This window comes from Pecten maximus, chromosome 9 (assembly GCF_902652985.1).
Source record: "Pecten maximus chromosome 9, xPecMax1.1, whole genome shotgun sequence".
Taxonomy (NCBI): Eukaryota; Metazoa; Mollusca; class Bivalvia; order Pectinida; family Pectinidae; genus Pecten; species Pecten maximus.
The window spans coordinates 28,506,533-28,534,181 of NC_047023.1; the positions used below are offsets into that span (position 1 = coordinate 28,506,533).

The window sequence follows — 27,649 nt, forward strand, 5'->3', positions numbered from 1 at the left end:
GAAGCTCTGTACTCAGAGATGGGATGACCTCCTCAGAGAGAAGCTCTGTACACAGAGATATTACATATTCCTATCATACACAGGAAAATAATATTCTCTCATACTCATTGCAAGAAATTCTGTACCAGGAGAATTAAAAATGGGTAATGTCCTCCCATTCTCAAAGAAATGGCCTCTCCTAGGAAAATGGGTGTCCTGCTATATTTGGAGAAATAACTTCCCGCTCAACTGATGATTCAGGGGAAATTACTCATACTTGACTTAAATTTGATAATTGCCAGTTAAACATTTTTTATGCTATTTGATGGGGAAAATAAGAAACTGGCAGATAGATAATAACTCTGGAAACATAAGGTTGTTTTTAGGGTCCCCACAATGTTTTTGTATTAGCTAAGTTGACTGTATATGTGGATCAAAATGTAATAAACTGAAAATATGATCTTGTCTTTGTGACCTAATATTGTTAATTTCTGGGTCACGCTCTCCAAACTTCATCAAAGTCCTGAAGCTTCGAGCCGTAATAACAAAACTTGATTTGAATTGTTACTATGGCAGGTATAACTGACCTACCATTGTCATTGAAGCACACTTAAGTAAATGAACATCAGACAAGTCTGAGAATGAAAGGGGGTTAAAACGTCAGATCCAATCACATGTCATCTATCAGCACCAAAAGGACATGATTTGCACCTGATAATATAGATAGTATTATAATAGGAAGCCGGTTTAAACTAGGTTTGCACTCCACCTGTCAAAGGTTTGGAGATAGAGGCAGGTAACTGATGGCTGTGTATCAAGGCATGCCATTCATAAACTCTGTCAATTTATTTTATTAATCTTCTTAATTGATAGTTGTAAGCATTTAATCATGGCTGAACATGCTGATGTCGCTACTTGAGTGTTGTTATGGTAGATATCCTTAACATTCGTATGTCAAAATAGCTGCTGTCCAAATGTTGAACAGGTATATGAAAACTACATGTAGGGTTTAATTGGCGTAGTGTGCTTTATGTGTTGTCAAAGCTGTAAAAGGACCTTGAGCAGAATGTTCTGACATGGAGTTGCTTATAATGATTTCATACAAAACAGTGTTGGGAATGACTTCCAGTAGAAACTTTGATAGACAAAAATCATTGTACTTTCAAAAGTGATCCTGAGCCTTGAGAATTGATACAATTTCTCAAGTAAGGTAAAAATACTATAGACATGTTCTATTCATAGTAATATCCTACCTGGTGTGTGTGCTTTGTTTTTAAGTTAAATTCATTCTTTTTAATCAGTACCATCCAATGAAAATCAAATACAGGGTGCGAAAAAAGCACTCCTCCACTTGTCCTGGACGAGTAAAATTTGGCTGGGGACGAGTGAATGTTGTCGTGCACTCGTCCCTGGTGATGAGTAAATTTCAAAAGAAAATAATAAATAAATCATGTTGATACATATTGTCTTAGGCGTTTATTCCACAAATTCTATAGAATTTTCTAAACAAATTACAATTAAATCATCGAGCAGTGAACCCTCTCTCCGCGATTGCTCTGCAGAAGCGTATACATGATATTGATGCGTTTATGTGATCAAGAAGGGCGAGACTAATACAGGCCTACTAGTAAATGATGGAAATAAATCCGGACAATTTTTAATGGCACTCAGAATGACAATATTTTAACACAAGCGAGTCACTCTTCTGAACACTTTTATATCTCGTTTTTGTGTATTTTAACACTAATATCAAAAGTATCACAGGCGAATACATTATTGAACTTTATTTAAAACAAAATTCGGAAAAAAGGTTTTACTGATTAGAACCGACTTGTTAGTTCCTGTTAGGCCATGGCGAAGCGAACGATATACTGACTTTTTATGAAATGTTCAAATTGCATAATTACAACAAGTAATGATCAAAACATTTTTTTTTTGAAAACTTATTTACACAGGTTTTGTGTGTTTTTTTTCTAATTGAAAATTTTAAGTCAGATTGAGGGACGAGTGATTCTAGTTCAGGGACGAGTGGTTCTTATGAGGCACTCGTCCGACGAGGGCTTTCAAAAAAAATTTCCTCACCCTGATATAGATACAAAAAATTTATATATATATATATTAAAAAAAAGAAATATAAATAGAAACAATGATATTGAAAGATCAATTTGATAATTAATATAACTGACACTGGTTTCTGGAATTCCTTGTTATCAAAGAAAGATAACTGAAAGTATCATACATCTTTAACATGCCGAAGTAACAGTAGCTTACAATCTTTTAAATGCCAAAGGAAAAGTAGCATGCATCTTTCAACATGCCGAAGGTAACGTAGCATACACCATTAACATGCTAAAGCAAATATAGCATGCATCCTTGACATACCAAATAAAAGGTAGCATACACCCTTAAGATGCCCATATAAAGGAAGCACACACCTCTAAAATACCGAAATAAAGGTATCATACACCATTAACTTGCCAAAGTAAAGTAAAGATACACCCTTAACATGCTAAAGTAAAGGTAGCATACACCCTTAACATGCCAAACTAAATGTAGCATACACCCTTAACATGTCAAAGTAATGGTAGCATACACCCTTAACATGCCAAAGTAAATGTAGCATACACCCTTAACATGTCAAAGTAATGGTAGCATACACCATTGACATGCCAAAATAAAGGTAGCATACACTCTTACCATGTAAAAGTAAAGGTAGCATACACCCTTAACATGCCAAAGTAAATGTAGCATACACCCTTAACATGTCAAAGTAATGGTAGCATACACCATTGACATGCCAAAATAAAGGTAGCATACACTCTTACCATGTAAAAGTAAAGGTAGCATACACACTTAACTTGCCAAAGTAAAGATAAGATACACCCTTAACATGCCAAAATAAAGGTAAGATACACCCTTAACATGCCAAAATAAAGGTAGCATACACTCTTACCATGTCAAAGCAAATCATAACATCATCCTTAATTTAAAAAAAAAACTGAATAAAAAGCCATTACAGCTGTATTCAACCAACAAACATCCAGACTTTATTAAGCTCACTTAACCTTTCTGATCTAATACATACCATTCGTTTACCATTATTCACCCACTGACCTATAATGGGCTATTATGGCTATATAGAAAGGTTATGCAATCATTTTTTTCTGAATAGCTAATTGCCCAGAACACTTAATTAAATAAGTTGAATATGATGCCTCCTTTTCAGAAGAAACTGTTCCACACTAACAGAAATAGGAGTTTAATATCCCTATCAGTTGCCATAGCTAGCATACCCCCCCCCCCCCCCCCCCCCCCCCCTCCCCCCTCGAAATCTCAGGAACTTGATCAGGAAGATAACAAAACAAACAATGAATGTCTAGATGGGATCAGTTTGTAGCAGATTTGATTTTTTTTTAATTTTGAAAGTAAAATCTTGCATGGTGATATCGATGTTAATTCTCTAAAAAAAATCAAAAAAAATCACATGTGCTATTTAAGAATGGGTGTAAAACTAACGGAGATGATATAAAGGGTGTATTTGTTGTGATCAAAGGTGCTGGAGATCTACCTTTGGTGACAATGTTTGCACACCGGTCTGGTAAATGGTGGCACAAAAAGGTCAGGGCTGGAGTGTGGTAAAGAAAGTTTTTTGGTTGTTGAGGGTGGCCATATTTAGTTAGATTGATTATAACAAGGGCTGTGGGTATATAGGATGTGTACAGACCGCAGCCTCTGCGATAACACACGTTACCAGCTTGGGGGACACTCCTACTTTTACAGTGTTTTATAATGTGACCATTCAACACTGATAATCGGGGAGAAAGTATTACGATACTTGAGGATCAGAATTGTGAAAGTAATTTCTCTAGTTTCACATTAGCTAAGAAAAGACATTTTTTAAAGCTTTGTAAATTTTTGACAAATTTTATGTGGGAATTCTACGGAAGAATATGTGTAGGTATATTGTGGTATAGACTACAGGGGTAACTAAAACCGTGATTCCTTAACAGATAGTTGTGACAGTACATCAAAGTGTCCCAAGGAACACCCAGGATAGGGGCTGGCCTACAAAACAGGGATGTCAGTACGCGAGTGAGGGACGCTCTTCACTGTATATATATATATAAACATACTGGTGCTGTATCATACACCTAACGGACACCCCATCTAACGACCCGAATACACCTATATATACCTGGCCACACTGCCATACCTGTTCCAGTGTTACCTGTCAACAGGTAGAAGGTGTATGCTAAACCTACCGAGCTTTTATACAGCACGGTTATTAAAGAGAGCATATAGGAGCAGGGCTGAAGCCTGAGTATATAACACCACACTTTTAGTGGACTGTGTATAAATGTGATTCCATGAGTGAAAGCAGCTAGAGAAGATAATAGGAGTATGCCTCATGGAGGATTATTAGCCATCACATTCCTCCTCCTGGTAAGTCTTCCTCTTGTCAATGGGCCAGTACTTAAATTCTTTATCGTGATGATGTGTTGTATGTGAATATCTACATAGTTTCAATATTGAAAACTATTTATATTGTTAAAATGTTACACAATAATCATAAATAGTCAATGTTACACAATTTTCATAGACAATTTTTTTTCCAATATTTGTATACAATGTTATACAATATTGATACAGACACCAGGTTTTAAATTATTTGTAACAATTTTTCACAATATTTATATGCCTAAATATATATGTATGTATAATTATATACAATATCATATATATACACAATATTATATACACAATATTGTATATTGTTATCAGTGATACAAAATTGAAATTTTTAGTGGAGAGAAATCGAAATTTTTTTCATTAATGATCTTTACAGGTACATTAAACAAGTGTCTTAAAAAATATAAAAAAAAAAGTTAAAAAGGCATTAAAAAAGATGGTGATATTTGTAACATATCTCTCACTTATACATGTCCAGGGTGTAACAATCTTTTATGATCGCTGATTCATAGTTAGATTATAAATGTTTAAAAAGCTACAGTAAGTTTAGGGTGGGAGGGTTTCAACATCTACACAGCACCGGTAGGGGGTGACATGGAAAGTGTACTGAAAAGGTATTTAAAAAAAGCATTTCATAGGAAGATTATTTTAATAACTTTGAATGCATATGTAGTTATATAAGAAAATAATAGAAACTTTTAAATCATAAAGCTGGATTATGTCCGATCCAACTTACCAGTCAAGGCCTTACCGTTGGACCTTTGTCCCATAATACATTTTTAGAATGTGCAAAACTCTACATGAAAGAAAACAAGTCGGTCGCGACCATAAAACATAGGTGTATGCATGCATACTCTCACGGCTGTTCGATTTGTTTGCTCATACTTTGCTCATGTTATTTATTATGCATACATTTCCTGAGGCTCGGCACCTGTGTTTTGTGATCATGTGACTTTTTCTAGCATTTTAAACTTCAAGTTTTGTCAATACTGAAATTCACTATGAATTTCACTGATACATGTGTAACATATTCTGGTCACTATTTTAACGAATTTAACATCTGAAATATTAAAAAAAAAAAAAAAAAAGGAAAAAAAAAGTCTTATGGTCTATTTTTTTGCTGAATTGAGTAAATTGATATCAAACAGTTTAATCACTTGAATCATTCGCTAGGCTTCAGGTTTAGGCTGAAGTATAAACAATTTTTAGTGTACTTTAGATTTATGGTTTAATTGAAGTCTTTGTCAGTACAATTATCTGTTTATTTGATAAGATTAGTATATTTTTTAACTTGTGTTAATTTAAAAAAAGAAAAAAGAAAAAAAAAGTTCTTTTTTTGCTGTACTAATGTAATGATACATATGTCAGTGGAATTATGTATATAAATTATATAATTACCCAGTAGCAAAAATTGAATATTCGAGAAAACTTTAGCTATTTTTCATGAACAGAGGTAATACCTAGTTGAACAGTTATCACCAAAGTGACCTTGAGGGTTGTCTTATGAAAATCTGGATGTGCTTTCTTGTAAAACTAAGTGTGGCAAAAAAAGTGTCGGGGGGGGGGGGGGGGGGGGGGGGGGGGGAATGACAGTTTGCAATGAGTTATAAAATGACAATGTGCATATATAAGTGAAAATTGAACAAATAAGAGCATGCTGAATAAGAAGGAGTAGCTGAGAAGGTTTTATTTGGGTATGGCATGTGCCATGAGGTATACAGTTAAATAAAAAAAAATGATACTGTTTGAATTGGGCTGTGGTTCAATGAGAGAAATGGACTGTGTTTGGTGGGTATACCTTTTGTGTGGTTGGAGTTAAACACAAGATGTGGGGTTCAGTACAGCTCGAATGCTTGAAGGCTGAGTGAGGTAAAATGTGATCAGACGAAATGTCAACAAATGTTGGCTCATAGCTGGTTATAATGTCGCTTGTACAAACTCTACAACACTTACAATAGGTTTTTTAAAAGTAGCTATTTTATTGGGGCTATCAGGTTTATTCTGTAAGATGTTGCACAATCACCCATATCAGTAGAAACTTCTATAAAAATCATGAGAATGTGTTTCTTCTGGGAAAATATAGCAACCATATGCCTTCACACCAAATATGTGCTCCACCCTGTTACATATATGTGTGTCAACAGTTAGGTCTGCTCTTGATAACTTCTAACTGTTGTCTCTAACCTCAGCAAAATATAACCCCTTCTGACCTGGTTATTTCTGAGTTACCCTGTTATAACTAAGTGAACTTGTGTGACCTTGTTAGACCTATTTTAGTGACCATGTGTGACCTTTTTGACCTTGTTAGATCTAAGTGACCCTGTGTGACCTTTTTGACCTTGTTAGATCTAAGTGGCCCTTTGTGACCTTCCTGACCTATCTCAATGACCCTGTGTGACCTTCCTGACCTTCTATCTAAGTGACCCTGTGTGACCTTCCTGACCTTCTAAGTGACCCTTTGTGATCGACCTTCCTGACTTTCTATCTAAGTAACCTTGGCCTGTATGGTCTTCCTGACCTTCTATCTAAGTGACCCTGTGTCACCTTCCTGACCTTCTAAGTGACCTATTTTGTAGGATTTTTAGGTCTCTAGAGATGAAGTCACAATTGACCTATTCTAATTGCCTTTTGTCGGTTTTGCCTTGTCTATTTGTAAACAATCTATATTTTCGACTCCTTCTCAATAACCAAGAGGCCTAGAGACCTGATATTGTGTCTATAGCATGCTGGGGTGAAGGGCTATCAATATTGTTCAAATGTATTACCTTGACCTTTATTCAAGGTCACTGGGGTCAAATATGCTAAAATCTTTAAACAAGAGGTCCAGATCGAGACCTGATATTTGACCTATAGCATGCTGGGGTGAACGACATGACCTGATATTCCAGGTCACAGGAATCAAATCTGCCAAAATATATCAAAACTCGGTAAACTTTTAAGGCCCATGAACCTCTTGTTCTAACTTAATCGTTACATCCTAATGTCTATGTGCATCATAATGAAGTTTTTACATCTTAAGTAATGGTAGTCTAATTCAATTAGTAAAGGTAAGTGGTCAAAGGCAATACTTGACTATTAGGTGATCAGGAGTTAAGGATACATCAGTGTGTGATTGGTTCATTAGGTGATAAGGAGTTAAGGATACATCAGTGTGGGATAGGTTCATTAGGTGATCGGGAGGTAAAATGTACAGGAATGTAGCACATTGAAATCATTCCATTTTAAGGGTCTGGTTTCGCCACAGATTTTGCCCTATATGAAGCTTTGGCTATTACTGATTTAGTCGTGTGTTAAAATTGTCCCTGCAATTTACATACAAAGTGTATGTAGTACAAACTGCTTCGTCATGTGCTGAAGCTGTTAAGTTGTTGTTGAAGAGGGGTCATTTAGGGAAAGTGATCATTAAATAGGTCAAAAGTGAGAGAGACAACGGAAAGGCACATGTAATCAGAATGTGAAATGTTGAAATTCAAGGAAAGAGGAGGCAGTTTTATTGACAAAAAAATTTACCGAAGGGCTTGTTTGGAGAATTGGCACATGTACCGGTTCAAAGGTTTGACATCAATTTTGCATAAAAGCGACAGTGGTGGCCATAACATGGATATTGTCTGAGAGTGTATGCCACCATGAATTACAGAGTATGTATTGTAGACATGGACTCTAGCTGGCTAACACAACACTAATTATTGGTTCATTTTAGGTTTTACTAAATCTTATATTGTCTGATGTTGTATTTGATCCAATTTTAACTCAAATTGTTATCAATGGTGAAAAATAGCACATCATGATATCAATATAAAAACCAGAGCTTTGAAAATGAAACTTATAAATATTGTTGGACGAAAGTCAATGCCTCATCATCTTGCAATTCATTTTGGCAAAACTTCTGAGAGAATCTGTAGGTTACCTCTAAAAATGAATAAAAACCTTGAGTTTGCTGGTCAGTTAAAATAGTTTTATCTGTCTGTTTAAATATTTTGTGATTAAAATAAAATGATTTGGAAGGAAAATGTTAAAATCACTGTCATAATCACATACAATATCAGTGTATTAAGAATTAAAACTATTGCCAAAATGAGACAAGTTTACAATTTGTGTGTTTAGGAGTACATTTTGGCGTCATCAGCACATTTGTGAAGGTCACGGTGGTGCACACTACTACGAGCAACAGAAGATGGTGTGTCTGTAGAATCATCAATGTCTACCATACTTAGATAACAGACATTGAGATTTGTGTACATATTTCATCGGTGATATACATTTCCTTTCCCAAAGACCATCACACTATAAAGTTGATTTTTAGCTCACCTGCCCGAAGGGCAAGTGAGCTTATGATGTGGTGCGGCGTCCGTCGTCCGGCCGTCCGGCATCAACTTTTCCATTTAAACAACTTCTTCTCAATAACCAAAAGGCCCAGAGACCTAATATTGGGCCTGTAGCATGCTGGGGTGAAGGACTACCAAGTTTGTTCAAATGAATAAAGTTTACTTTCATTCAAGGTCACAGGGGTCAAAAAGGCTAAAATCTTTAAACGACTTCTTCTCAATAACCAAGAGTCCCAGAGACCTAATATTTGGCCTGTAGCATGCTGGGGTGAAGGGCTACCAAATTTGTTCAAATGAATGATCTTTACCTTCATTCAAGGTCACAGGGGTCAAATATGCTAAAAAAAAAATTAAACAACTTCTTCTCAATAACCAAAAGACCCAAGGACTTGATATTGGTTCTGTAGCATGCTTTGGTGAAGGGCTACCAAGTTTGTTCAAATGAATTACCTTGACTTTCAATCAAGGTCACATACTTAAAAAAGCTAAAAAATGCTTAAATCTTTAAACAACTTCTTCTCAATAACCAAAAGACCCAAGGACTTGATATTGGTTCTGTAACATGCTTTGGTGAAGGGCTACCAAGTTTGTTCAAATGAATTACCTTGACTTTCAATCAAGGTCACATACTTAAAAAAGTTTAAAAATGCTAAAATCTTTAAACGACTTCTTCTCAATAACCGAGAGTCCCAGGGAGTTGATATTAGGTCAGAAGTATGCTGGGATGAAGGGTTACCAAGTTTGTTAAAATAAATTACCTTGACCTTCATTCAAGGTCACAGTGGTCAAAAAGGCTGAACTATTTAAACGACTTCTTCTCTATAACCAAGAGTCCCAGGGAGTTGATATTGCGTCTGTAGCATGCTGGGATGAAGGGCTACCAAGTTCGTTCAAATGAATGACCTTGATCTTCATTCAAGGTCACAGGGATCAAATAGGCTGAAATATTTAAACGACTTCTTCTCAATAACCAAGAGCCCCAGGGAGTTGATATTGGGTCTGTAGCATGCTGAGATGAAGGGCTACCAAGTTTGTTCAAATGAATGACCCTGACTCACATTCAAGGTCACTTGGGTCAAGTATGCTTAAATCTTTAAATGACTTCTGAATAGCCAAAGTGCCGAGAGACATTATATTGGCCCTGTAGGATGCTTTCAAATAACTGCAGGATCCATATATGAAAAGATCACAATTCGGGCCCATTGGGCCCTTGTTTTTCTGGATTTGACGAAACAGTATGACTTCAGATTTCATTTGTTATTAAATGGTGGTTTTGATAATGAGTTACTACTATAATGAATATTATACAAAAAAAAAAGAAAGAAATTTACAACTAAGAGTAACAAATTAAATTGTATTAAGGGTGATTACTTGTAAACCCTCAGGCATTTACATGCAAATAATGATGATGTCAATCAGGTTATCTGCTATCTGATAATCTTTTAAATAACTCTCTTGTTAGGAAAAGGGGCCTACTTAAGCCTTTTTCAAACACTGAGATCTATAGAAAATTATAACATAACTATGAAACCTATATATATATATCTAAAGGTTGAAAATGTAAAATGTAAAATATCAAATAAAATCCGAAGTATGAATTCTTGCTGTTTAAGGTTATTTTTCCTTTAATCTTGTTTTACTATGAAAGTCATTGTTTTTTCCCACAGCCTACCTTTTTGGTTAAAGAATCTGCATGATCTCTGTGATAAAGTGTATACCGAATCATAAAGAGACCAGGCAGTAGGCAATATGATATCTAAACCATTATATGTAAAGGTATGTGCATATCAGTGACGGTCACACTTCTGTCAACATTACACAGTTCTGATCCATTTCCTGATAAATCCAATTTTTGTTTGAAGCAGAGTACATGTTGATTGTAGATTAAGAAGTCTTGTAAATCTATGTTATAAACTTATTAGTTATATTTGTTTACAACCAAGCATACCAGACAATTACTTCTATGTGTAATTAACCCATTAGCTACAATGTTTGACATTCCATAGTTGGTTCTGTAGTCTCAAAATCAAAATTTACAGTCAAGAGGTCAAATGTTAGATTATTGTGATGTTTGTCCACACCATGCCTGACTTCACTAAGGATGCATCATGATTGGTTGCATGGTGTGGCATTTAACAATATTGAGTCCAAACCCTGAGGTCAAGGTCACAGCAAGAAGGTCAAAGGTCAAATCATCATGATGTTTGTCTGGGCCATAATTTATGAAAGATTGAACAAACCATAGATTGATGCATCATGAATAAGTAGAAGTCAATGTCAAATACCTTTGTCATCTAAGGTCAAGGTCACTGCAACAAATTCAAGGTCAAACCTTTGTTAAGGTCACTGCAACTGATCATTATTCGAATCACAGGTTTATGCACATGCAAATAAAGATCTGTTGAACGAAATAAGCATTTAACTGAGTAAGCTTGGCCCTGTTCTGTGATTTCAAGGTCAAGATTTCAACAAAAGTTATGAGGTCAGATCAATCTAATTACTGTCCAGGAAATGGTTTACTTTTAAAACAGCTAAATCCTGATGAAACTTTATAGATTATGGGCCCTCTCTACCTGTCAGTAGAGCTGAGCAATAGGTTTTAACTAATTGTTGTAATTGGAAGTAAGGTGAGAAGGCTTGTCTGTAAGTTATCCTACATCAAGCATTTCATCTGTCACACACACACGGAGGACTCAGTACAGGGAGCGTATGGCAACACTTGAGTAACACATTGCCCTGAAATATAGCGCAATAATCTCCACCCATTGTCCAGATCCTTACTCTGCTTTGTCAGCAGGCACAAATTATGACGCCACCAAGATTTGGAGAAGGTGGGTCGGAATATTAATGAGTTGTTTTCTCATCATGTGAAGAGGGTAAAATGCTGGCATGTCTATTTGGAGTGTGGCTGTGTGTGCTCCATACTAAGGAACAGAAACATTAAAGTTTTTATGTTGTTCCGACAGCTTACCTAATGTACATGTACACTTGTAAGTTATGTACAGTCAGGTTTGCTTTTGATGTAAGGTATGGTATGTAGTGATCCTTGTCATAATGTACCCAACAATTTAAAAATCTGTTCAATTTAGGTCCAGAACTTAGTTATTGTTGTTATGTATATATCACAGTATCTTCTAAAATGAGTTTGATATCACAGGTAATTTAAGCTAGATACACTACAAAGTCATTTAATTGATATCGCTATTAGATACTTACAGGTTAGGCAGGTTTTAAACATGAATTTAAAAAACAACAACATTTTTCATCAAAACAAAATGAAATAAAATCACTTTCCCTGGGTTGAAATATATTTGTACGTGTGACCACTGGGGTTGTTAACCTCGTCTAATTCGCATTTAATTTTAATGGGTCATTAGGTTAAAGAACAATGGTAGGTATTAATGGCATAATGGCAGCCTGCAGTCTGTGTCCTAGTGAAAACTATTAAACTGTGATTAAAACCTTGTTATCAAAAACAGGTGTAAAACTAATGGGAATCCAAATCACAAATAAAAAGTAATGTGCCATCAGAAAAACGATTGAATCATTTTAATGGCTAGTACTCATATGAGCGTGTGATTGTGAGCGAGCTTAATACATGTATGATACACACTGTATACAGACGATGCCACACAATTACCCGCTACGTTACACCCATTGATGGTGTTAGTCCTGCTCACACTGCCGTCGAGGAATAACGTAGAATGCATTGGTCATTTCTGTTTTGCAGTGTGTCACAGTGTCGAATGACAAGGCAATATATTCCTCAAGTGTTAGTGTACAGCACTGTGGTATAACTGTTCACATTTACGCCTTCAATACAAAATAATTCTATATAGAAGCAGTGCAATGTGAGATTCAGCAACAACACTTGAGGTTGGGAAAGAAATTAAAAGAGTCTTTATCTTGTGTTCATCTAGAGTTATGAGTTCTATAAGATGTTTGCAGAGTTCAGATTTCATAAGATTTTGTTTGTAAAATCACTTAAATATGCATCATAAATTGTGTTTGGATTTTGAAAAGATGAAGTGATGTTGTTGGGAAGCTTTGTGAGTAATGGCTACGGCCAGCAGCAGTATAGACCATCACTCAAACACTTTCTGTATCACTGACAAACACTGGCATTCTTCCATCCCTTATAGAGTTATCTCCCCTTTGTATAAGTATACACTAAATGTAAATCTTCTCTCCTCATCAGTTAGAACAAGGATCTTAGTCTCCTCTTTAGTACAAGATGACAAGTTGAACTTAAAGCCTTGATCATCAAGAAATGTTCTGTATTATGATCATCCTAATGACTCACACAGTGACGGCCATTACACATATTACAAATAAAATGTCAGTTTAAAACTCGTGATATTTACTCTGAAGGTGAGGAATATCAATTAAGGTGGAACTCTTCTCTTTTCCACTCCGCCAGTATTTTTTTGAGGCGAGATGCCAGAAAATTCTCTCACATTTCATATGTAGATATTTCATTGATTTGTCCATTCTGACTGATCTTTAATTGAAGCTATATCTAAATCGCTTTCCTCTGATTGAAAAATAACTGAAATAAACAGTATTTCTTTCATTATAGACCACCTTGAGTCCAAGATATATCCCTCCTGTCATTCAAAACCAGTACATACCAGTCCCAGGGGTAGACAAATAACACTATAAGGCTAAGTATTTTGATCACGCCCCCCCCTTTCTCCAAAACATTCGCCCTGACAATGAAACCATTAAAATGTTAACTGAAATAAATACTAAAAGGATTTGTACCAGACCTCCTCGGTTCTAAAATGACCATCCTGAGATATCAAACCCAGTGTCTCTATGCCAGGGCCTGGGGTAGAAATCACAACTGGAATAAACACCAAGGATTTCTACCAGACCCCCTTGGTTCCAGGACTTCCTTCCTGAAATTCTGACCTAGGACCTTTTTACCAGTCCCAGTGACAACTTTAATCCAGGGATTCCATTGGATTGTTCCTTTTACATTGATTACGACCTAGGAGATTGATCTGAGATTTTGTAGGTAAGCTTGTGATTACAAACAGAGAGAATGACAGTACTGATGGTATGGTGGTCTGAGAATATCTCTCTACCTTCAACTTAAATCCTTATATAATTCTTCAGAATGTTATTCCCCAGTTCTGACAGTTATTCCCCAGTTCAGATGGTTATTCCCCAGTTCTGAGGGTTTATAATAATTCCCTAGTTCAGATGGTTAATCCCCAGTTCTGATGGAATGTCTGTTTAGGTCAGGATGACCTATAGCCATCGTGCTTCGTCCGTTGTCGTCCGCGGTGCGCCGTCCGTAAACTTTTCACATTTCAATCTTCTTCTCAAGTTCTACCAGTGAGATTAAGCTGAAACTTGCCAGAAATGATCCTGAGATGGTCCAGACCAAGTGTTATTATACAATGGGTCGGTCAGAAATCCAAAATGGCCACCATGGCCAACAGTGCCACTATATTTCCTGAACAATACCTATTTCAAACTTCTACTCAAATTCCACCAGTGGGATTCAGCTCTAACTTGCCAGAAATGATCCTGAGATGGTTCTGGCCAAGTGTTGTTATTTATTGGGTCAGTCAGAAATCTAAGATGGCCACCATGGCCAACAGTGCCACTAAACCTGCTACAGAGAATGCATACTACAATATTATAAGGGTCTTTAATTTAGAGTCGGATGACCGTTAAGGCCCCTGGGCCTCTTGTTAAAAGAGTGATTTCAACTGGAGAGTTGGCTAATTCAAATGCTGTCTTGAACAGTAGAGAGGTTTGGCTGTATTAAATCTGTCTTGAACTGTAGAGATCGAGGTTTGGTTGTATTAAGACTGTCTTGAACTCTAGAAGTTTGGCTATATTAAGACTGTCTTGAAATGTTGAAGCTTGGTTGTATTAAGACTGTCTTGAAATGTTGAAGCTTGGTTGTATTAAGACTGTCTTGAAGTGTATAAGTTTGGCTGTATTAAGACTGTCTTGAAGTATATAAGTTTGGCTGTATTAAGACTGTCTTGAAGTATATAAGTTTGGCTGTATTAAGACTGTGGTGAAGTGTATAAGTTTGGCTGTATTAAGACTGTGGTGAAGTGTATAAGTTTGGTTGTATTAAGATTGTCTTGAAGTATATAAGTTTGGCTGTATTAAGACTGTCTTGAAGTGTATAAGTTTGGCTGTATTAAGACTGTATTGAAGTGTATAAGTTTGGCTGTATTAAGACTGTCTTGAAGTGTATAAGTTTGGCTGTATTAAGACTGTATTGAAGTGTATAAGTTTGGTTGTATTAAGACTGATTTGAACTGTAGAGAAATATGGTTGTATTAAGACTTTTGAACCATAAAGTTTTTACCTGTTTTATAATTAAGACTGACCTGAACCTTAGAGAGTATCGCTGTATTTTAAAGACTGCGGTGTCTGATCCACGGAGAAATCAACTTTATTCAGATCATCTTGAACCTTAGATACATGGAACAATGCTATATTGATGTGTGGAGCATTTAGCTTTAATCAAACACAGTCTTGAACTGTAGACATTTTATCTGTGATCAGTTTTAAGTTGTACAAGTTAGTTAAAAGGTTTTGATGACAATTCACTCATTACATAATTGTAATGTTTTATAAGAGTTAATCAGCTTTTAAATATTTTAATAATTACACCCAAGAAATGAAAAGGTGGTTCTGCATTACTGAAATCCAAGTAATTCATTCATTGAAAGTCAACATTTTTCATGATTCTTGAGATTTTTTTACACAGAGATTCTGATTTAAAAATATTTATACTAAATATATATATATAAGTTTTAAAAATAGCACTCCATTAAGTTCTAAACAATAGGAATGTTGCCAATGGAAAATACTTAGTATAAATAGGTCCCTTACTGACCGAGGAATGTGGATGAGGGATGTTTCTAAGTTATACTTACATACCTGGACTGTGTCAACCACAGTATGGACACTAATTGGACATTGACCCAGATATGTAGTAAACATAAACGTATTGTATAAGTAGAATGAATTAGTTTGTAAGTAAAAGGTACAATTATTGTTACCTACATGGACAAAAGTAATATGTTTTATTGTCATGTCCAAAACACAGTACTTAAGTAGGTATGTGGAGATTATCTTGTCAAAAAATGTATAGAACATAGTATTTCCATAAAATTGTAGTTTGCGTTGTTGTAGTTGTATATGTAGCAGAACTGGACCGGGTCGATCATCGGCGACCAGGTAGCTCAATTGGTAGAGCATCGGCTTGAGTTTGGTGGTTGCGGGTGCAAACCCCGGTCTGGCCATGCATTTTCCCACCCATCATATATATATAAGTAAAAGAGAGGGTGTGTGTGTGTTGGTGGGGATTGGAAAAGGTGTGCTGATGGAGGTATGAGGTGGGTATATTGGTGGAGGTTGGAGGTATGAGGTGGGTATGTTGGTAGAGGCTGGAGGTGGGTATGTTGGTGGAGGTATGAGGTGGGTATGTTGGTGGAGGTTGGAGGTTGGTATGTTGGAGGTATGAGGTGGGTAAGTTGGTGGAGGTTGGAGGTATGAGGTGGGTGTGTTGGTGGAGGTATGAGGTGGGTGTGTTGGTGGAGGTATGAGGTGGGTATGTTGGTGGAGGTATGAGGTGGGTATGTTGGTGGAGGTTGGAGGTGGGTATGTTGGTGGAGGTTGGAGGTGGGTATGTTGGTGGAGGTATGAGGTGGGTATGTTGGTGGAGGTTGGAGGTATGAGGTGGGTATGTTGGTGGAGGTTGGAGGTGGGTATGTTGGTGGAGGTTGGTAAAAAATGCAGGAATTCATTATAGCTGCTGCTGATCATAATTAGTTCTACTACAATATAATTTAAAAAAAAAATTAACATTGGAGCCAGCTGAACTAGGTTGCTACATGATCATTCAGATATAAGGTCAGGTGGCATACCTTATGGTAAATAAAGTCATAATTGTTAAAGTTACTCCTGCTAGGACAAGCTATTTACTGCCTAAAAGTCCAGACATACGGACATCAGGATATTTTAAGGGAAGTCACTCTTGTCAGAGCAGTTCACTTGAAAATGATGCCATACTGCCAAGTGTTACCACAACTTGTCATGTATACATACAATAGCCCTCACAGTATAGAAATATATACATATACATAAAATAGCCCTCACCTAGCCTCACAGTATAGAAATATATACCATATACATAAAATAGCCCTCACAGTATAGAAATATATACCATATACATGAAATAGCCCTCACAGTATAGAAATATATACCATATACATAAAATAGCCCTCACAGTATAGAAATATATACCATATACATAAAATAGCCCTCACAGTATAGAAATATATACCATATACATGAAATATCCCTCACAGTATAGAAATATATACCATATACATGAAATAGCCCTCACAGTATAGAAATATATACCATATACATGAAATAGCCCTCACAGTATAGAAATATATACCATATGCATAAAATAGCCCTCACAGTATAGAAATATTTACCATATACATAAAATAGCCCTCACAGTATAGAAATATATACCATATACATAAAATAGCGCTCACAGTATAGAAATATATACCATATACATGAAATAGCCCTCACAGTATAGAAATATATACCATATACATGAAATAGCCCTCACAGTATAGAAATATATACCATATACATGAAATAGCCCTCACAGTATAGACATATATACCATATGCATAAAATAGCCCTCACAGTATAGAAATATATACCATATACATAAAATAGCCCTCACAGTATAGAAATATCTACCATATACATGAAATAGCCCTCACAGTATAGAAATATATACCATATACAGAGCAACCCGCTTATTTGCATAGCCCTTTTTCCATGACAAAATATGCAAATAACCGGAGTATTCGTATAGGCGGAGTTGGGTTTTGGCCCCTCTTATACACTATGTAGATCGTCAGGTAGGTACTCAAAACGGGCGCTATGATTGTTTACGTTATTTGCATTAAAAACATATTTAAAAAAAAACATTATTTAAAATATAAGAGTAAATACGAAATAAATGGGTTGTTATTCTTTGTAAATGTACAAATATTTGCATATACATTTGTACTTCATCGTTTACTACTTGTCACTCCGAGTCTGTGGGTCCGAAATCGGTCATACACGCGTGGGTTGGCACTACGATGTACAATGTGATCGTTTCAATAAACATTCATTATCGTCTTGAGATGTGTTTTGTTCCTGCTATGAGTATATTAGTTGTTTGATCATAGATGATGAACTGCTTAAGCAATAGACTGTCTTAAATGACTGTGAGATGTGCATTGTCGTTTGGGTTTGTTTTGGAAAATGGCGCACACACAGAAAGAGTTGTCGTTCCTTACACATATGCCCCCACAATGCAACGCGCCTAGTAAACAATCATGGCGATCGCAACCTGCCTCAGCGAGTGTTCAAGTGCACAGAACACAGGTTTGGATCGATGCTATAATAAATAAACAAATCTCATCAAAAGATGAGACATATCAATATTTTATTCAGTAATTCTTCTTCACCATGCTACTGATATGGTCTGGATAATAACTAAATGTCGATGTCGATGTCGATGCATCGAACATAACCTGTTTTGACGAAGTGGGAACCAATGATTAGATAACGTTGTACATTGTGTCGAATCAATATGTAAGTTAAAAACACTTTTCATAAAACTTTTATTACGGGAAAATCACAAAAATACCATAAAATCAATTAAAATTTTTCGATTTTTTGGAATTTTTATATGCATATAAGCGGGAGTCGGTGTTTTAGTCGATGCAAATACACGGGATTAAAATACAAAGATAAAGAAGAAGAAAATCGGGACCTGAGAATTTTATGCAAATAAGCGGGATATTCAAATAACCGATATGCAAATAAGTGGGCTCCTCTGTACATAAAATAGCCCTCACAGTATCATACATGCCATATTTTTGGGAGACCAATAAGGGAGATTGATGATTATTTTAAGGGAGTTTTGCCTAAAATAAGAGAGATTTGTGCGCGACATGAATATCAACATTTTTGCTCAATTATTTTCACGTGATCGCTAAATTTAGCCGAATCTCGCGAGAAAAACTACTGAATTGTAAACAAAAATGGCGTCGGCAAAAATACCGAAGGGAATTACAAAATACGGGAATTTGGGCTCTCCTCCCGGGAGGAAATAAATGACTTGAAAATAAAGGAGATTTTGTCTCACGCCGGGAGGTATGGCATGTATGCAGTATAGAAATATATACCATATACCGGTACATAAACTTCTGTACAAAATAGCAGCCTACAAATGATTATGGCTGATTAGACCTTATAAGTGAGATTATGTCAGGGTGTAGTGTTCCTTGTCCATTCAACTTTAGTCTTAAAACAACTTCTCAAAAGTCAATTGACCTATATTTAAGGTCACATGGGTTAAATACCCAAACTATTTCTTCTGTTTAGCTGGTAGAACTTAGAGTTCAGATGAAACAGACAAAATTTGCAGAAAATAAATTATTTTGACCTGTATCTTAGGTCAAAGGCAAATGTGTTAAAATATTCAAAAAATCTCTTCTGATTAATCAAATGGTCTATAATCAAACTGATTATTAGCAAGTAGGTTCATGAGATAATTAATGCCAGACAAATTTGTGCAAAAGACATGACCTTGTCAGTTGAATAATGCAAGCCCATTGGGCCTCTTGTCAGTTTCTAATACCAGCGATAATAATAGGCTACCTACATAAGTCATTATAGATAGAATTCAGTGTACATACTAAATATGTGGTAAGTTTATGTTATAATGAATGCTAAGTGTTATATTTCCAATGAAAATTCACACTGCAAAATTTGCTGAGATGTGCAGTAGATGAAATTGTGTTTGTAAACGACTGAGCTCGATAAAAAATGGGCCATCTTCACCTGTATGTTACAGCACTGTGTAACAAATTTATGCATTTTATGATGTATTGATATGTGACATATGTATACATTATAATAAAATATATCTCATCTTATCTAAGGTAATCTTATCTAACAATCTCCCCTTACCAGGTGTGATCTGAAAGTCGACATATAATGAGAAATGACATGAAAACATGTTTTGTTTTTCGGCTACCTGAGACTTTTTACTGGCATGTCATTTCACACTATGTTTGTATTTGATTTTCTGAAAAATAAAACCTGGAAATTTAGGGAATGTCAAGTCATTAATTGGTGTATTGTTTGATGACAGGTGGACAGGTGATCAGTACATACTGGGTAAACACAACAAACACCCTGCACCAATGCACTGATGCACCCTGTACCGCGATGATTGAATGTATGGTGACACACTGCTTACCCTTGAGACATTCCCCTACTGTGTAGTAACAAAAACAAAACGTCTCTGACTTATTTTATTTCATTTCATTTACATCTATATGCTTTTCAGAGTTCAGTTTTAGTGATTATGTACATATAGAAGACAAATGTAAATAAATAAATAATCTGTTGGGAATATACCAGACATCAACAGTATGTACATGTTATATACATTAAGGTGGAATGACCCCATACTCTATGTTGTACCTCTAATAAAGAAGAGTTCTGATTCAATGCTAGGATAGCATGGAATTATTGCTTCCCCATTTACTATAGCAAGAGAAGTCTAAGAAATTTATTTATTAAGTTTTGTTTTCCTAAAAACAGCATTGCTCTATAACAGGTATTTGATTCCTGAACATTTTGTTTACATGAGCTTATCAATTACATTGGGCCCAATTAACAGCCAATACACCAATCTCACAACATCTTGCATTCCAAAGGCAGAAACCATTGTAATTTCTTCACTCAATAAAAGCATTTCTCATCATGTAATGATATGAATCTGGTGAAATACATTTGATCCTATATATAAGGATTGGACTGGATTCCATTCCATATCTACAGTGGAACTTCGTTAACTCGAAGTCGACGGGACCACGAAAAAACTTTGAGTTATCCGAGTGTTCGAATTAAGCGAGTTATCATTTTTGGTGAAAAGTTTGGTCAATATTTGTCAACATTATATAATCATTATAACTTCGCTCTGTCGCTCATCAGTTTAGTGTGAAGACTGGTCAATACATGTAAATATATATGTAATGTTTCGTTATGTCACTCGTAATTTGGTGTAGTTTTGCCGATATACAGTCACAATAAAGTTTCTTTCACTGAGTCACTTCAATAACGATCTGATGTGCAAGTCATGTTTGCAAAAGGTAAACGATAAAACGGAATTCGACAAAATAACAAGTTATTTATGTCAAATCAAATAACTGTTTAAGTTTAACACAGATTACATGCAAAACGTAACAGAACCATTACCTTTTATTGGACATATAAAATACTGTTTGATCGGCCTACTTACTTTTTATTGATAACCACGCCATTTCCATGTGTATTAGCACCGGAAGTTGGGCTGCGCATGTGCATATAAAATGTTACTGTAACTGAGTTGGGGTTTATCCGATTTAATAGACAGCACTGACCGTTACAGTTGTACTCTGAACACCTCAGCAGTAATTACGCTATTGTTTCAGCAGTTTAAAGATTTAATAGGCGCCGGTGACTGTTTCATTTCTACACCTGTAAAAACATCAGCCGGGTAGATCTACCGGTGTGTCAGAGATTAGTTCCGCTTGGGCGAGCTGGTAGATGAGTTATTGACTATCGTGTGTACTAATATCGGCGACCGCCTTAGGAAATTACCTGATGTAAATAAAGCAGTACTTTTTATCACCAAGACTTGTTGTTATAAGATTCAACCGACAATTTCTTTTATAAATTTATGAAACACTTATAATAGCATGAAGGTTAGTAGTGCCGATATGTTCAGTATTACAAACGGAATTTAGCTTTTAAAAAATGTCGGCGTTTACTACCGATCGACGAAAATTATACTTCGAGTTATTCGATCATTTCAAATAGGATTTTTATTGTTGGGACCAAATTTTCACTTCGTATTATCCGAGTTTTTCGAGTTTTCCGAGTTCAAGTTTTCCGAGTTTTCTTTACTAAGATAAAGAGAGAATTCGGCCGGGACCGACGAGGTACTTCGAGTTAAGTGGGGTATTCGAGTTTTCCGAGTTCGAGTTAACGAAGTTCCACTGTATTTTGGAAACGTTGACCTTATTATACTGTAATAATCATTATGACCTATTTTTTTAAAAAACTTTTTAAAAATTACTACTGTATTGTTGTGACAATAAGCCCATGCCTGTATATAAGCCTTCAGTCATTTATGTTGCTGTGTATTAGAAATAAAATGACCAACAAATATAAAATGGTCCTGAAACAAGCCCACTGTAAGTGATGCAGGCCCTTATGACCTCTTGCACTGTAATCGTTTCAGACATTTTACACAAAAGTATTCCCCTAGTAACTATAATGTACCATAACTGCTATGCCCAGCAGCGGTATATAGTCACTGCATACTCACGGCCACACACACTGCACATTTCATTAAAGTGCTGACGCGGACAAATTATTAGTGTTATTTTGATGAGGCACAGACATATTTCTATGTTGACACCTGTAAGGTTTGGTATACTGTGTCATATTAAGTGTTTGACAGGTAACTCGATAGTGATAGAGCAACCTTTTTTAAAATTAAATGCGTAACTCAAGATTGGGACCTTGTACACTGTTATATTCCCCATTGTGATATCCATGAACTGATATGCGAGTTTTATTTCTAGAGAAATTTGGTTTTCACCAATTTCTTTGTTGAGACAAGATTGAATTAAAAAATAGACAAGATTGAATTAAAAAATATTGCTTTTTTTAATCAGTCCAGTGATTAAATTTCTTAACTTCTGCTGGACCATGAATTTGAATTAAAGTTGGATACTAAACGGATTGTCCTTTAGCAGTTTTAAGTCTTTGTTGAAAAGTCATTGCACTCTTTGTGTTGGTTTATACAGCACAGCATCCCCATGGACTTCTATAAGACTGTTAGATAAAAAAGGATTGCATTAATCCTAAGGTTATCCGATCTTTGACGTAGGATTAACACATGATGTAAGGAGAATCTCGTTCCGTCATGTTCTCTAATAAGAACCGACATAATATTGTAACCGTCAAGTCTATTTTGTCCTGCCTAAGTGACATTCATACATGTTGGGTGGGGTGATCTTGTATATGGTATTACATTTTATTATATACAGTGTGTGATTTTGATTTTTATTCACTTTTTGATGGGACCGTATAAATTAATACCGTGTGATATTTCTTGGCTTACATAGGTTAGGTTATATAAAATGTTTTAGATGCACACTGCAGTCTTAGTTAAAATATAAATATATAATATAAATATAAATGTGATATTTACTGGCTTACATAGGTTAGGTTATATAAAATGTTTTAGATGCACACTGCAGTCTTAGTTAAAATATAAATATATAATATAAATATAAATGTGATATTTACTGGCTTACATAGGTTAGGTTATATAAAATGTTTTAGATGCACACTGCAGTCTTAGTTAAAATATAAATCAAAATGAAAAAGAGATTTTCTCATATAAACAATATTTCTTTATGATGTGTAAATTTAAATAAAACAGCATCAACACTCAAAATATACTGAATTTAAAAAAGACAAAAAATGAGGGATCTGAAGAGTTCAAAACAACTGGTAAAGCAAAATAAACTGTAAAACTTTAACTAAATGTAGGTCACAATGGTGTTTCTGTCGATATAGGTTGAGGTTGGGAATGGTATATTTAAAATAAAACTATAGGGTAAGTGGCTTTACATTCCTGTGTCAACTTTAAAACAGTAAAATTAAGTGACATATTCTGAAGAACCAAAAGTCATGGTATGAGTCACAATATTGGGCCCTAAAAGTGAACTGGGGTAAAGGGCTGTTAATTCATTCAAGATCGCAAGTGCCAGAAGTCGACATGAGTGGATCAAGAAGTATCAGTTTTGTTCAAAAGTGTTTAAATTTGACCCACGTGCAAAGTCACCGAGATCAAATGTAAGAACACAATGCCAAGTCATCAAGACATATGTGATATAGAAATGGATTCAAATCTTGGGTCCAACTCCATAGGCTGCTGGAATGAAGATTAATGCTATTCTTTTAACTGTAAATGTAGAGGATATCATGTCATCTTACTAGCCCAGACGAGGGGGAATTTCTCGTTAGCCTATAGTGGTAGAATGTTCGCTTTGAGAGCAAAAGTTCGCTAGTTCGAGCCCTAACAATGGCAGCATATATTTTAGTGCTGCAACGATACGCTTCCCTCACGATACGATACGTATCGCGATACTTGTCTCACAGTATGATACGTATCACGATACATTTACAGCGTGCCCCATTAGTTTATCCTGTCAGGGGTACAGTGTAACGTTACCCCTCCTCTCAAAATTGGAGGGATACAGTACATAATTCCAGGGGTACTATCATGAATTCACTCATCAAGGTTACTTATTTGTACAAATTTAGCCATCACATTACAGCTGTAATTATAAAAATGTTAATAAAGTTTAATCTTAAAAAATGAGTCTTAGAAGTTTTGAAATGCTTATTATTAGCAATAATTGACCTAGATCTGCGAGTTGTCAAATGGCCTGAACCTTGACCGTACCGTGATGCAAGATCAAAATACCGTGAACCGAACCGTGCCATTTATATCGCGATATACCGTACCACGGATTACCGTTGCAGCACTAATATATTTCATTACCCCTTCCTAATACAGAATTGGTGCCATGCCAAGTGAAAGCTACGGGAGATTGAGAAGCCTCCTTGGAGCTAAAGAACCTGGGTTGTGGTTGTCTTCGGTTGAAGACTTCAGCCTTAATAGCTCAGACTCGCAGGAATTTCCCTTTAGCCTAGAGATAGGATATTTGTCTTGAGAGCCAAAGGGCACTAGTTTGAGCCCCCTTACAGGCAGGGTATTTTTCATTACTCTTTCCTATTACACCACAAAGGTTCATAATTAATGAAGAAAATTGATAGGGGTCAATAATACGTAGAGTAACAATTATAACCTATTGTATTTGACCTTTAACCAATTTGACCTTGACATTCACAATAAAGCTGGCCGATTGTGCCATTTCTCCTAGTTTTGTGGAGATAAATTAGACCTATTGACCTGATAGCAACAGTTGCCAGGACTTTTAATTTGTTCTGATCCTTCACTAAAAATCTAATATCTGAGATCAAATGAGTTTGACTTCAAAATCACTTGCAAGATATACAATAATGACATTTCTTCAATATCTGCACTAAGTTCATTCTTTACAGTTTCTTTTAATTTCTTGCTACAGAGATTATGTTTGAATTTGTATATATAAATTTAACCATTGGTGCAATACAGAATTCTTCACATATGTGCTTACCATTCAGTTTGACATAAATGTGTGGGTAGTTTAAACAAATCTGTTCTATTGATAGAATTAATATACAATAATAACCATTGTAACAGAACTTGTATGAATAATATGTTATCAATGCAAAAATGTTGAAATTTTATTGAAAGTGCAAGTGCATTCCAAATGGATATATATAGTATTGCCAAAGTTATGTAAAAGTTCTATTAAATTTCTTGAATGTTTTTAAGCGTTGGATTAATTGAACACACCCAATAACCTTGTACGTTTGTCATTGATCACACTGATGAGATTTAGTTGCTACGAGTATAAGTCTCAGACCGAACAAATTGTTTGTAATCTTAAGTTTGAATGGGTACAAATGCTGTGCTTTAAGATCCCACCTGTAAGAGTTATTTCTATTTAGAACACATGTTCGACTGAGATTAAAAAACTTGTGAAGAGGGACAGTAAACAAACAACACCCCCGGAGTTTTCATTCTTTGCTGTGTAATCCCTACTCAAGACATTTAGCCCCAGATTTGTGTAAATAAGAAATAACAGGACATTTTTCGGAGCCTTTGCCGGTCAGAATGTATTATTTTGGGTAGGATAGTAATCGGCTCAACAACAAAAACACGTAATTGAGAAGGCAGATTCAAGTTGCAATCCTGTACTGCTGAGTGTACTTAGCTGGTATACAAAGTTAAGCTAGAGAGAATACACATCAGGTCAGAATTATAAAGTTAATTCAGATGTTAAACTTGACCATTGTCCATAGCTGGCTGGATTGTAGACAGGTGGCCGAGTTGAAGGATTAAGACTGTACTGATAAGGATCATAATGAAACTGTAAATCCTGTTACCTGTGCTGACCACTGTAAATTCTGTTACCTGTGCTGACCAATGTAAATCCTGTTACCTGTGCTGACCACTGTAAATCCTGTTACCTGTGCTGACCACTGTAAATCCTGTTATCTGTGCTGACCAATGTAAATCCTGTTATCTGTGCTGACCACTCTAAATCCTGTTACAGTATCTGTGCTGACCGCTCTAGATCCTGTTACAGTATCTGTGTTGACCACTGTAAATCCTATTACAGTATCTGTGCTGACCATTGCAAATCCTGTTACAGTATCTGTGCTGACCATTGTAAATCCTGTTACAGTACCTGTGCTGACCACTGTAAATCCTGTTACAGTATCTGTGCTGACCACTGTAAATCTTGTTACAGTATCTGTGCTGACCACTGTAAATCCTATTACAGTATCTGTGTTGACCACTGTAAATCCTGTTACAGTATCTGTGCTGACCATTGTAAATCCTGTTACAGTATCTGTGCTGACCACTGTAAATCCATTTACTTGTGCTGATCACTGTAAAAAAGGGGCAATTGAAATTTTCATGATTTATTTCAAATAACTCAAATAGCAATGTCACTATAAGGAGATTTTGTGTCTATGTTTTGATGCTCATTCCCATGTCTTTGTAAGGAGGTTCTGGGGCTATAATTAGACTAGGTTTTGTGATGACCAATAATTCCCATGTCATTGTAAAGAGGGCTGACACCTATATTTAGACTTGCTTATACATTAGTATGAGAGTTATTCTGATGTCATTGTAGGGAACATCTCTTATATTTAAACAAGCTAATTATATTAGGACCATGCCCATTTTATTACAAGGAGTGTGTGAATCTGTTGTACTTTGAGAAAGTATGGCTGTTTTGTGGTTGTTGAAGGAACAAGGGGTCTGTGTCAACGTTACACTGGTTATAATCCCAGAGAGGAGCTGATAAGTGACATTGGAATGCTTGTGGTATCTTAACATTATTAAACACTTGTTTCAACTTTTTATCATTAAATTTAAACCAGTACCTGCAAAGGCTTGGATAAGGGTGTATCGATCGCTCAAGAAGCTAACTTTATCAGTCGTAGTGATTGACAAGAGCTAGATTTCATAACTGTGTTTTTTAACAGACAGCCAATAGATAGCTGTCAAATTTAGCAAGTGATTCGAGAAAACACCCATTGCAAAGATCAGAAGGGTTCATGTTTTTAGACAGACATTATTGCTACAAACAGTAGGAACAAACAGTATTTGAAATATCATGATGATCTTGTCAGAGTGTGAGAGACAGTGTCGGCTGTATGTGAGGCGTGGGTCGGCAGATTACAAGGGGGATATACATAACAGCCAGGTAAATACAGTATCTCCTTACCGTCGCAACTATCCATGTACCTCGACACCCTTTGACAGACATCTGCACAATGGTTATCATCAACAGAGTTCGTGTAATTACAAAAGATTATGTGAAGACATTTCCACTTAATTAAAGCTGCAAGTCTTAATTAAAGTGATACTCGAGTCCAGGGTGGTATGTATGTTACTGTCAAATCTATTGGGGCCCCCATTTAATTTCTCCCTCAACAAAAGACCTAGATTGTACAGAATGTGGTGAGCAACTTTCCCTTTTTGTCATAACATAGAGATATTACCGACATGAAAATTGATAGGTGTGATTTCACTTACACATGGATTTTATAAT

The 27,649-nt window shown here is 35.8% G+C and overlaps 1 protein-coding gene across 2 annotated transcripts in view; it reads left to right on the forward strand.

Annotated features, from left to right (window-relative positions):
* LOC117334148 (ADAMTS-like protein 4) overlaps positions 1-27,649 on the forward strand; it is a 202,340-nt gene that overhangs the window by 63,561 nt on the left and 111,130 nt on the right. The window contains exon 1 of one of the 2 annotated variants that reach the window (XM_033893617.1): positions 3,893-4,422. The exons of the other annotated variant lie outside the window; for it this stretch is intronic. Coding sequence (XP_033749508.1) covers positions 4,381-4,422 — 42 coding nt within the window. The 5' untranslated portion in view covers positions 3,893-4,380. Of the gene's footprint in view, positions 1-3,892; positions 4,423-27,649 lie in introns of those variants that run through there. 2 annotated transcript variants of the gene reach the window in all.